This window comes from Sprattus sprattus, assembly GCF_963457725.1.
Source record: "Sprattus sprattus genome assembly, chromosome: 12".
Taxonomy (NCBI): domain Eukaryota; kingdom Metazoa; phylum Chordata; class Actinopteri; order Clupeiformes; family Clupeidae; genus Sprattus; species Sprattus sprattus.
Window position 1 is genome coordinate 29,600,126 of NC_137910.1, and position 11,779 is coordinate 29,611,904.

An 11,779-nucleotide genomic window follows, 5' to 3' on the forward strand; every position below is an offset into this window, starting at 1 on the left:
TTGGCGTATACTTCTTAAACTAAATCTTAAATGCAGGTCCCTTCAGTGTGTACTTGCAAGTACAAGAATGGAAGGAATCTACAGATCGATGTTGTCCTACAGAGTGGGGTTGGCAGAAGTATGATGATCAAGTGCAACTGCTGATGATGTACATGAATAAATAACAGTATGAGTGCATTCCCTCTGACCTATGGAAACTGCAGGGGATCCAGCTTCACTAACTCAATGTAGACGCCCTGTGACAAGAATGAAGATGACATTGTGTGTTGCATCGTGTGCTTGAGAATCGATGTGATGATAAAAAGGCTTTTGGTTAGATCATATTTATGCAGTTTCCAGAACTTTTATATGATGGCTTTTTTTCTTTCATTCAGAAATTTGGGGTAAAATGCCTCGATTATTATAGAGACTGCTCAACAATGATTTTGCTCCCAGAATAAAAACATGCAATCAATCATATTGATGTCATTATATGTGCATTAAATGTTCAGAACCAAAACATGGTCTCAGGGAGTTAGTGGTTAAACCAAAGTCCCTTATAACGTCTTATAGCCCATGTTCATGTAAAATGGGTTATCAAAACTGTAAGAATTGTAGGCCTACTCAAGAATACCTTTCCCATTGACACTGTGTCATACAACAAAAGTTCTACCAATTATACATGCAGGCTTCTTCCCATCACGTCTACTGTCTAATTCCGTTAAAACGTTCATGTTATTTCGAGGAACTTTGCATATATTATCATACAATCATTGAACTAAAAAAAAGGACAATTGTGTAATTTCTGCATGCGTTAAAACATGATCAATTATTTAACAGAGATATGCTAAGCCATAACTATTTATGTCCATATGGAATGGAATCTGTCTGCATATACCTGTAACTGCTTTGAGGAATTAAATAGTTTTCTATGGTCCTAAGCTTGAAATTCTACCTTGTCTTAAAAACCTTGTGCTTGCAGGGATCTCTAGATACACGGGCTCTGCTGCTATCAAAGCTTTTCAATGTATGTTTCGTGAGGAAAGCTGTCTAGCCTCCGCCTGCATTTCCCAAAGCATAACACATATATGGCATCAAACTCATTGGAATGAAAAACTATTTTTTTTTTTAAACACAGATGATTCATTTTTGTTATTTAAAAAAAAAAAAAAAAAAAAATGGTTTTGGCATGGACGGTTTTGTTTTGTTTTGGGGTCCTTCATTTTAGCTAGGCGCCAGTAGCGCTTGTAGCTGGCTAGTTTCATATTTTTTGATTGTGCTACTGGAATCTCAACTCACATTTCTAAGAATATTTATCTTTTTTGTGATCTGATAATATTCCACGATGAATCTGGAGCTGCTCGGTAATATGCTTTCCTTTTTGTATTTCGAGGATAGTATATGCGACGGCAGCAACCCTAGGATAGCTAGTTAGTTGTCGATAGCTATCTAGCAATAGCGCGCTAACGACCGTTTATGAAAAGTATCCAGCTATAAATATAGGACTAACGTTAGCTATCTACTTAACTCCAGCAATCATTATGAGATTGTATTGTGTAGTTTGGGTTACAGTTAACAGACTCTTGGATTAAAATAACTAATGTGATGTTTTAAACAACCGACCCTTATCGAATAGTAATGTTGCAATTCATTTTACGTGTACTGAGTAGGAGCTGTCACTAGATCACATCAGTAGCAATCACCTGCTCGTCTCTTATGTTATGATGAAGCTAGTTGGAGGAGTATAGTTTCTTGGATACGTATTCATTAGTGTTTTGTGTGTTGTGTGCTTATTTTAACTAGTGCGATCGCATCCTTTTAAGTATTTCTAATCATGTTCTGCTCCTTTTCAGAGTCCTTCGGGCAGAACTATCCTGAGGTAAGCACACAGTTTGGATTTTAACTTCAAAAATCAACATTCCTAGGGGTTTAATGTAAGGGTTTACTTTAAAGGTTAACCTGGCCTTTCTTGGTCTCCTAACAACTCATGTATATGTTGAACAACAGGAGGCAGATGGCACCCTTGACTGCATCAGTATGGCGCTTACCTGTACCTTCAACCGCTGGGGTACACTGTTGGCAGTCGGCTGCAATGATGGTCGTATTGTCATTTGGGACTTTCTTACACGGGGCATTGCCAAAATCATAAGCGCACACATACATCCAGTCTGTTCACTAAGGTCAGTATGTTTACAGTTATGTGCATTTGTATTGTATGTTTGGCATTGTGTCGAATGTTTACGCTTTTTCAGGCAGCAGGTCTATTACTGGCCAGTTCATAATGTACCTGACAATATTGCCTCCTTCCTGAACTCTACATCCTGCTGCTGTCTTTCTTGTGTGTTGAGCAGTTGGAGTCGAGATGGTCACAAGCTAGTCAGCGCCTCTACAGATAACATCGTGTCCCTCTGGGATGTTCTGACGGGGGACTGTGACCAGAGGTTTCGCTTCCCCTCGCCCATTCTCAAGCTCCAGTTCCACCCAAGAGATCAGTGAGTTATTTGAATTGTATATATTTTATGAATTTAGATATAGTGTTGAGAGTGTGATGTTAAGTTACTACTGCTGTCTTCTAGCAGATGTATTTGTATACTGTAAAGTACTGTGTACTGTGGAAGCAAGCAAGTACTGTGGAAGCAAGCAAGCATGCATTTACCTGTCAGGAAAGGCTCTGAGGTTTTACAGGGACCCTGAGTTCAACCTCACTTAGCTTATTTTTCATAAATGAATATCCACGTTTTTTTTTCAAGCTGTATGTTTTACCATGACATTAAGGACCAGCAGGTGGCTCTAGTTAAATAAATGCTGTCCCACCCTATATTTCATACCATAGCAGTTATGTGTTGATTTAGTTTTGTTCTTCATTCATTTTATTGATCTCATACTGTTTGGGTATCATTTCTTCAGAGACAAAGTCCTTGTTTGTCCCATGAAGTCGGCCCCTGTGTTACTCACGCTGTCGGACTCCAAGCATGTGGTTCTTCCTGTGGACGACGACTCAGACCTTAACGTAGTGGCCGCATTCGATCGGAGGGGGGAGTACATCTATACAGGCAATGCCAAAGGAAAGGTACGTCTGCCCTCTTTCTTTGATTCGGCACTGCTCTGTCCTGTGTCAGTTTGAAAGTCTTGTTTTTTCTTCACTTTCCTTCAAAACTGGCCTCAATCGTCTCTTTTTAGCCAAACCTTGTTACCAACAGACTGCATGACTTCCCTCATGCTTTTCTGTGTAGTTACTGTTGTGGAGTTGTTGGTGTCAAAACATTTTAAGATATTTTAAGTTTCCAGTTAAACAGGAGTCAGCCATGTCCCCCTCACTCTTTGTGTCGTGTTTTTCTATACAGATTCTGGTTCTGAACACAGACACCCAGGATCTTGTAGCATCATTCCGGGTAACCACAGGGACCAGTAACACTACAGCCATCAAGTCTATAGAGTTTGCACGTAAAGGCAGGTAAGAAATCGTCATAACTAATATTAATATCAGTGTTGTCTGTAAATCTGATCAATCTGCAGTAATAGTTGTCTCTCCTCTTGTCAGTTGTTTCCTCATAAACACGGCAGACCGTATCATCAGAGTGTACGACGGACGGGAGATTCTCACCTGCGGGAGGGACGGTGAACCAGAGCCCATGCAGAAGCTCCAGGACCTGGTGAACAGGTGAGGAGGGGGCTTTTGATGGTATATGATTGAAATACTGAAACACAGCATTCAAAAATATACAACGCAATTATTGAAGTAAGTAGCCTTTAGCTAGCTAGACCAAGGTTACTGTAAGGTAACACTGTGGAGGGTAAGTCTATGATATGAACAGAAATAGAGGTTTAAATTATTTAGGTGAGAAATCTCTCAGCAAAGAACAACAGTCACCCGCATGTAAGAAGAAAAGTAAAACCCAACAACTATTCAACTTTGAGTGAGTACAACAGACCTCCTCATTGCTTTGTACAACCTACCATCAACTCCTTATGTTTCCTCAGGACACCCTGGAAACGGTGCTGTTTCTCTGGCGATGGAGAGTACATAGTGGCTGGCTCTGCCCGGCAGCATGCCCTCTACATCTGGGAGAAGAGTATCGGCAACCTGGTCAAGATCCTGCACGGCACACGTGGAGAACTGCTGCTGGATGTAGCGGTGAGACAAACAGTGCATAAGTCATGAACATGGATTTTCGAAGATGTTAATTAATATGCCCTCATAACAATGGAACATTGAAATGCTGTTACCTGACTAGGCATAACCATCAGGACGAAGTTTCATACCTACACTAAACCTAACTATCAAATAATGTGCAACTATGAGAACCGTGTTTGCTGTGATACCTGTATCAGAGTTGATTGGACAAACCTTTTTGTGAAACTCTGCAGTGGCATCCGGTTCGGCCGATAATCGCCTCCATTTCCAGTGGGGTGGTATCCATCTGGGCCCAGAACCAAGTGGTGAGTGAGAAAAAAAACTTAGGGTCTGAAACCTGCTTCTTAAATTAGATTTTTTTTTAAACATACACACATGTCATTCCTTCCTCATACATCGTGCCTTATGAATTAATTATTTAAATTCTTACAAAGATTTGCCTGCTAATCCTGAGCATGTGCATTATTCCCATACAACACTGAAAATATAAAGAAAGCATATTGCAACAAAAATGAATCAGGCTTAATGGCCATATGGTCTTGAGAGCTGTGGTGTAAACTGTTATTGTCCCTCAGGAAAACTGGAGTGCCTTTGCTCCAGACTTCAAAGAGTTGGATGAAAATGTGGAATACGAGGAGAGGGAATCGGAATTTGACATTGAGGATGAGGACAAAAGTGAACCAGAACAGACCGGTGAATATCATGACTGATTCATAAGAAACCTCTGTCTCGTACAAAGACATTAGAGACAGATTAGCTCAAAATAATTACCCTTGTAGTTAAGGATGCAACGGTACAGTGTGGCCACGGTTCGGTTTGTATCACGGTTTTTGGGCCACGGTAACGGTTCGGTTTCGATATATCAATATTATCCTGCCGCTAACACGCAGTAGGTTATATTTGTCTTATCTATTTCAAGTCAACAAGGTGCTTCTACTCACACTTGCATAGACAATGCAAGATGCAATTAAATGTAAAAAAAAAAGGCACATATTAAGTCAAATCACAAAATGTATTTTAAACAAGGAACACTATTCTGTCAAAAACAGGCAATATTAAATATAGTAAAGTGCAGTATACTGTAAAGTAATGTCAAATGTAAACATTGACATTATTCAATAAACTCAAACAACAAACATTGTCATTCACACACTTAAACCCTAAAAAAAAAACTTAACTGTTATAAATACACCCTTAAAGAACAACAGAACAAACGACAACAAACAATTAGATATAAATCACAAAATGTATCAAAGAAATCGGTGGACAATTGCCCAACTTGTCCTCTGTCAATAATTGGTGAGGTGGTACTGTAATGTGCAGTATCAAATAGATATTTGATGTCTAGATGATGTCTAGATGTCCAGCCATCAGTAGAAAGAGCAACGAAGTGGGTTTGTGTCAAGTCGGTTTCAACTTCTCTCCTAGTCACTTCGTACAGTTCTGGAATTATTTTGCTGCTGAAATGCATGCGGAAGGGGATATTAAAACGAGGATCAATGGTCTTTATCATGTGACGGAATCCCGTGCCTAAAACTACTGAATAGGGCTGCATGTCTTTCCCTATGAAGACGCCCATTGAGTTGGTTATTGCCTTGTGTTTTTCGGAATTGTAAGTATATTGTTGCTGAAATGCTGCAGCAATGGATGGTTGTGTTTTCGGCGACAAACCAGCTCTCCGTGCTGCTCCACTTAGAGGGTCAGCCGGGTGATGACGGCGCAAGTGGCTCAACATGTTGGATGTATTACCTGTGGAGTAGGCGATCGTAGTAAAGCAATGCTTGCACACTGTGCTTTGCTTGCTGACGATCTTTTTCCCTTTGTCATCATACTCCACACTGAACCCAAAATGTTCCCATACAGCGGATTTGTAAGATGACGGTGCCTCTTCAAATTTTCTTTTCTCCGTTTCTTGTTGACTCGCCATGATCTTGCTGCAACAGGGAAAGTTTTTTTCTCCTCACATGGATCTCCAGCGTCTGCATTTAGAGCGCTGATTGGCTCTTGGGAAAGTCAGTACATTTCTGATTGGTTGTTGCATGGTTGTGGAGAGCAGAACTCATCCCCTGGGTCCCAAGCAGTCATGGCTATCGCCCAATACATGTATGCATTCATTATAACCACATATTAAATTAAAAGTTTAATGTCATGCATACCGTAATATCGCGGTTCACCTGGGGCAACCGAACCGAACAGGGCGAACCGAATGGTTCGCTAAAATACCGAAAACCGTTGCATCCCTACTTGTAGTCTAGGTACTGTTTTTCAACTGTTTGATATTCAATATTTCAGTCTTTGGTGGTAGAGCATTGAAATGTTTTAGGTTAGGAACATTATTTAACCTACCATTGTTGAACAATGAGCGTGTAGCCTAACCCATCCCCTTCCTGGTGTGTTCCCGTAGGTGCGGATGCCGCTGAGGATGAGGAGGTGGACGTCACGACGGTGGACCCCATTGTGGCTTTCTGCAGCAGGTGGGTGTGGTGCTGTGAGCTTCTTGTAGGGGTTGTACTGTCAGTCGTGAGTTTGAAGGGCCAGAAAACAGAAACAAACATGTCAGGTCACATTCCCTAAAACAGGGAAATGGAAGAAAATATTGGACTAATGGACGTATTCGCTGAGAGTGTTCCCTCAAATTTTTTCTGCGGCAATACTTCTCACGACTTAAAGTTTCGTTTTTCTTCTCAATCAATCTGCACCACAATCTGTAAATACCTCTTCACCAGGTCTCTAAATCCCACCTTCAGCCAGTCTAGAAACAAAGACAGCCAAATGTGCAGTTCCATAACAAAACTCCTTTTCTCTCCTCTTGTGTTAGCGATGAGGAGCTGGAGGACTTCAAGGCCCTGCTGTACCTGCCCATTGCTCCAGAGGTGGAGGATCCCGAAGAGAACCCCTTCGGCCCCCCGCCTGACGCTGCGGGTCAAACCGCCGCCGCCGAAGATGGCACTGTACACACGGGCTCGGGAGACAAGAAGCGCCAGCCATCATCAGATGGAGCTCCACCCAAGAAGAAGGCACGGACCACCACCATCGAGCTGCAGGGCGTCCCAAGTGACGGTAAGTCTTAAGACTCCCATACAGACATACCACACATTGGTCTCGGTCATGTCTTTCTCTTTATTTTCTAGCTTTCTCTGTCTTTCTTCTGTCGTCCTTTCTTTCTGCCTTCTTGTCTTTCTTCATTCTTTCCATGCTATCATTCATTCCTGCATTGTATGTGTTTCTGTCTCTCCTCAGAGGTGCACCCGCTGCTGGGTGTGAAGGGTGACGGCAAATCTAAGAAGAAGACAGCGGGTCGGCCGAAAGGCTCCAAAGGTAAAGAGAAAGATTCCCCCTTTAGGCCCAAGCTCTACAAGGGGGACAGGGGGTACCCTCTGGACGGAGCGGGCATGGGCGTGGGCATGAAGGGCAGAGCAGAGACAGGCCTGGCAGCAGCAGGTAAGGACCCAGACCACTCTTGACCACCAGCTCCATACCCGCCCCAACCGAAGCTTCACCCGCTAGCTGCTTGCCCTCTGACAAAACCCCCTCCCACTCCCTCAGACAGCCAGTGAGCCTGCGCCACGTCAGCTGCCACTCAAACCCAAAGCTTTGTAACCAATTGCCCATGACTTGACCGAATGGGCCTGCACTTTCTCAGTAGAAAACAGAGCCAGTCAAACTAAAAACATATGCTGTGTGTCAAAGGGGGTTGTTTTTATCCAATTTGGGCTTCTTTTTTTTGGGGGGGGGGGGGGGGGGGTCAATTCCAACTCCGCCTCAAGAAACCAAAAGGAGCAAGCCGCCCTGTGTGCTCTGTCATTTTCTGTGTTTGGTGTCGTTTACTTCCTGCTTGCTCCTTGTCCTTCCTGCTCCGCTCTGCTCCTGCCTTTGCTCTCCCCTAGGCCTATGTGTGTGTGTGTGTGTGTGTGTGTGTGTGTGTGTGTGTGTGTGTGTGTGTGTGTGTGTGTGTGTGTGTTCCTGCTAGCCTGCAGTTACATATATACACACACATACAAAAACAGGAGTATTAGAGTATGTACAATTTTCAGTGCTTTGTGTATTAACAACTATCAAAACACTCCAAGTGGATTGTGATCCTTCTTGATTACATTCTTGAAATAGCTAATTTAGATGTATGAATCTAAATTTCTTAAAGCTGAATTGTCAACTAAAACTCACCAAAAAATTACAACTTTTGAAAATGCATGGTAATGTGACAGGGCAGTTCTCAGTAAGATTTAGCGCATACAGAGCCAGTTACATGAGACACATTAGCTGGTTTGCCGGTTTGCCTTCGATCCACTTGAGATGTGGTGCTATCGCTAATCACAGCAATCCATCCCAAAGTATAACATTAACCAGTATTTGCAAGTACAATTAGCACATACAGTGCCACTTCAAAGTATGTGAACCCCTTGAGCACTTAAAAGTTTTCTGTTCTGTCTTTTTACCATGATTTTTCATTTTTTTCATCACCAATTTTCCATAGATAAAATGTCAGGTTTATGTTTATCATTTGCATGTACTTGTTTGGAGGGAATTGTTTGAGTAGCCAAAAAACTACATGAAACATGGAATTAGTGTATTTTCAAAAGTAAGTGAACCCCCAGCTGCATTGGTAAAGTCAAGCAGGTAACAGATTTGGTGAAACATATTTGGGTGCTTAAGTAGTCAATTAAGCAAACCAATCAACTGAGACATCCTTAGGAAAAGGGTTGGGCAACACAGATTAAAAGAGAGAGGAAACCAGCCAAACTACTATAGTGCCAAGGTGTACCCACACAGATCAACAATGCCGAGAGGAAACGAGATATCCGAGAACATCAGGAAGAAGGTAATGACAGCCCATCAGTCTTTGGAAGCTATAAGACCAACCTTTTTCCTAAGGATGTCTGAGTTGATTGGTTTTCTTAATTGACTAATTAAGCACCCAAATACAGTATGTTTCACCGAATCTGTTACCTGCTTGACTTTACCAATGCAGCTGGGGGTTCACTTACTTTTGAAAATACACTAATTCCATGTTTCATGCAGTTTTTTTGGCTACTCAAACAATTCCCTCTAAACAAGTACATGCAAATGATAAACATAAACCTGACATTTCATCTATGGAAAATTGATGATGAAAAAAATGAAAAATCATGGTAAAACAACAGAAAACTCTTCAGTGCTCAAGGGGTTAACATACTTTCAAGTGGCACTGTAGGTGTCCTAATTACTCTTGACAAATTATTTTGGGTGAAGGATTGTTTTTTGCAACTCAGGACATAGCTCCAACAATACACTCATCAAGAAAGTTCAGGGGCTGATACGGTGTAATCCTGTTTAGTACTGCAGCAGCCTGGCTCCATTCTCCATTCTCCAACTGGCCAGATTTGAGTGGAGATTATATTAACATAGTTAATGTATGACTCGTCTTACCAGGGAAGTGGTTTAGATGGAAATAAAAGTGAAAAGTATTTGTTTTGGCGTTACACCTCTACCTTTGAGATTTTGCTCACCTTTTAAAACCAAGTTAATATAAGGTCTAAATGTACAGACCAGACTAGAGCAAGAGATGACGATGGTTTTAGAACAGTTAACTGTAAGCTATGTAGCCGACTGTGGATTGTGTGGAAAGAGTATGTTTTCCATCACCAAGTTCATGAAAAGGTAAGCTGTGATAGCCAAGTACATGTTTTTTTGACAAAGTGTATGTTAATTCTGCTTGTCTAAGTTTGTTTGTGACATGTTTCAGGTAATCTTGTTACACCATCCTACAAACAGCATGATGTCCAGGGCTTGGACTGACGAGGAAGAGGAAGCGCCCCCTAGTGTTTTGGAGAACTTTTCCACCCTCAGGAGTGCAGGAGCCATTTTGTGACTTGTCCGCTGCCTCTGCTGATTTTCACCACACAGTGGCAGCAGAGGGACATGAAAGCCTCACGGCAACAATCTCCACGGCAACGCTGCTACCCGAGTGAGGTGGTAGTGGTGGTGGTGGTGATGATGATGAGACATTTCTGTCATTTGGTTTCCATTTTGTGCGTTTCCTCCATTGGATTCCATTTTGTATCCTTTCTGTTTGTTTTGGTCCTTTTGTTTTGGATATATGCGTGGACTCAAGTAGAATAGTGAATAAAGGCTTCCATATTTCCTGTGGTGTCTGAACCCTGTTGATCAATTTGTAGAAACTGTTTGGTCAAATAACAATAAACCATGACAATTTTTCACTCACCAGTTAAACCAGGTTTCTATGAATTGAAGTAATGCACAGCTAAACGCGGGCTTGTGGGGAAATGAACAGCACGCCAGCCTGTGAATAGCACAGTGCATAGACAAGTATGATCATTTAACAGGCAGTTAGTTGATGGGAGCAAATGACAGTATACTGGTGAAATGTCGTACAGATGGTTGTAAATGTGGTCCTACAGCTGGCCATCTTTACGCCTGTCTTGATGTGTCGCCTCAGTCCTAATCAGCATGCCTCACTGACACCTCACAGAGCTTTTTATGGTTACGCAACCATATATCTGGGATTCTGCTCCTAATGACATTTCCTGGTCAAAGTCCTAAATACTGTATATGTCCCTGAATGACAGCCTTGTTTTAAGCTGAAGCAGAAGAAAGATAAGGTGTGTAGTTAACGTAAAAGGTGTGGAATATTATTTTTTTAAGTTTTTATTAATATTTGTAAACTCGCCACTGTTAAATAAGTGGTGTTGAAGTCGATCCTCCTTTTTTTTTGCTGTTGTTGTAACTGCTGGTGTCCAGAAAGGCTTATATTGAAGTTTGTTAGGTCTTCTTTACCTATCTTTTGTGTTCCCAAAAAGATTGAAAAATAAAAACTATTTTTTTAAGTAAGAATTGTATCTGGATGCACATGTGGTTTTGCAGTGTTTGAATGTGAAGCTATGGTAGATGAGGAAGTGCTCGGTTTAAGAGATGCTGAAACAGTGACACACTGTGTAGCTAATTAAAATCTCACCTTTATTACAACCACATGTACATCATACCCCAAGAAATAAGGGAAGTTGGTTTCAGAAGAGACACACAAGCAGGTACAAAAGAGCAGAGAGAGTTGGAACAGATTGGAGAATGTTAGCTCGACATAGACTGTTGGTGGGTGGGGGTTGACTTTAAGTAAGATGTGCCCTGGAGCCTGATGAAGGAGGAGGGGGGGGGGGGGGGGTTCTGAGGAAGAAGGAAGGGAGCTATTTTTGGCACCTCTGATCCGTGCGCAAAGCATTGCTAAATCCCATCTTTTTCATCCATTATTCACAACACTTGAGTCATTGTGAAAATGACGTGCACCTAAAGAAGCGGAAGGTGGAGAGTGGTGCTTGGGGGGGGGGGTGTTCTGTCTTTCTCTGTCTCCGTACGTCTGTTGCTCCAACTTTTTCTGCCTCTGAACAAAACAAAAGAGCCACTCTGGTGGAAGATGAGAAATTGTGTCTTTTGCAAGTGCTCTTATGGCAACAAGGTGTGCCGGTGTTCCACAAAAAGTGTGAATGTTGTAAACAGTAGCAGGAAGTAAAGCCAAATACCCACTGCATTATACCAATCATGAAATACTGTTAGAAAAACGGAACATAACAAAAGAATTACAGGTTCGGTAGATGGTAGTCTTACAAGAGTTCACAGAATGAATTCTCGCACCATATTCTGGCCCAAAAGTCATGTTCTTTTTTTTTCATATTT

The 11,779-nt window shown here is 41.8% G+C and overlaps 1 protein-coding gene across 2 annotated transcripts; it reads left to right on the plus strand.

The window, feature by feature from the left end:
• Window positions 1-1,218: 1,218 nt before the first annotated feature.
• rbbp5 (retinoblastoma binding protein 5) lies at window positions 1,219-10,899 on the plus strand. 2 transcript variants are annotated; one of them, XM_080848671.1, is made up of 14 exons: window positions 1,219-1,343; window positions 1,833-1,858; window positions 1,987-2,159; window positions 2,331-2,471; window positions 2,887-3,049; window positions 3,324-3,433; window positions 3,521-3,640; window positions 3,961-4,114; window positions 4,348-4,419; window positions 4,690-4,807; window positions 6,519-6,588; window positions 6,933-7,174; window positions 7,355-7,555; window positions 9,837-10,899. In XM_080848671.1, the coding sequence occupies exons 1-14, from the start codon at window positions 1,325-1,327 to the stop codon at window positions 9,887-9,889; spliced, it is 1,662 nt and encodes a 553-aa protein (XP_080704797.1). In that variant the 5' UTR covers window positions 1,219-1,324; the 3' UTR covers window positions 9,890-10,899. The 2 variants fall into 2 exon arrangements, with proteins under 2 accessions (XP_080704797.1, XP_080704798.1); XM_080848672.1 differs by having other exon boundaries at window positions 7,355-7,432.
• The last annotated feature ends 880 nt before the right edge of the window (window positions 10,900-11,779 follow it).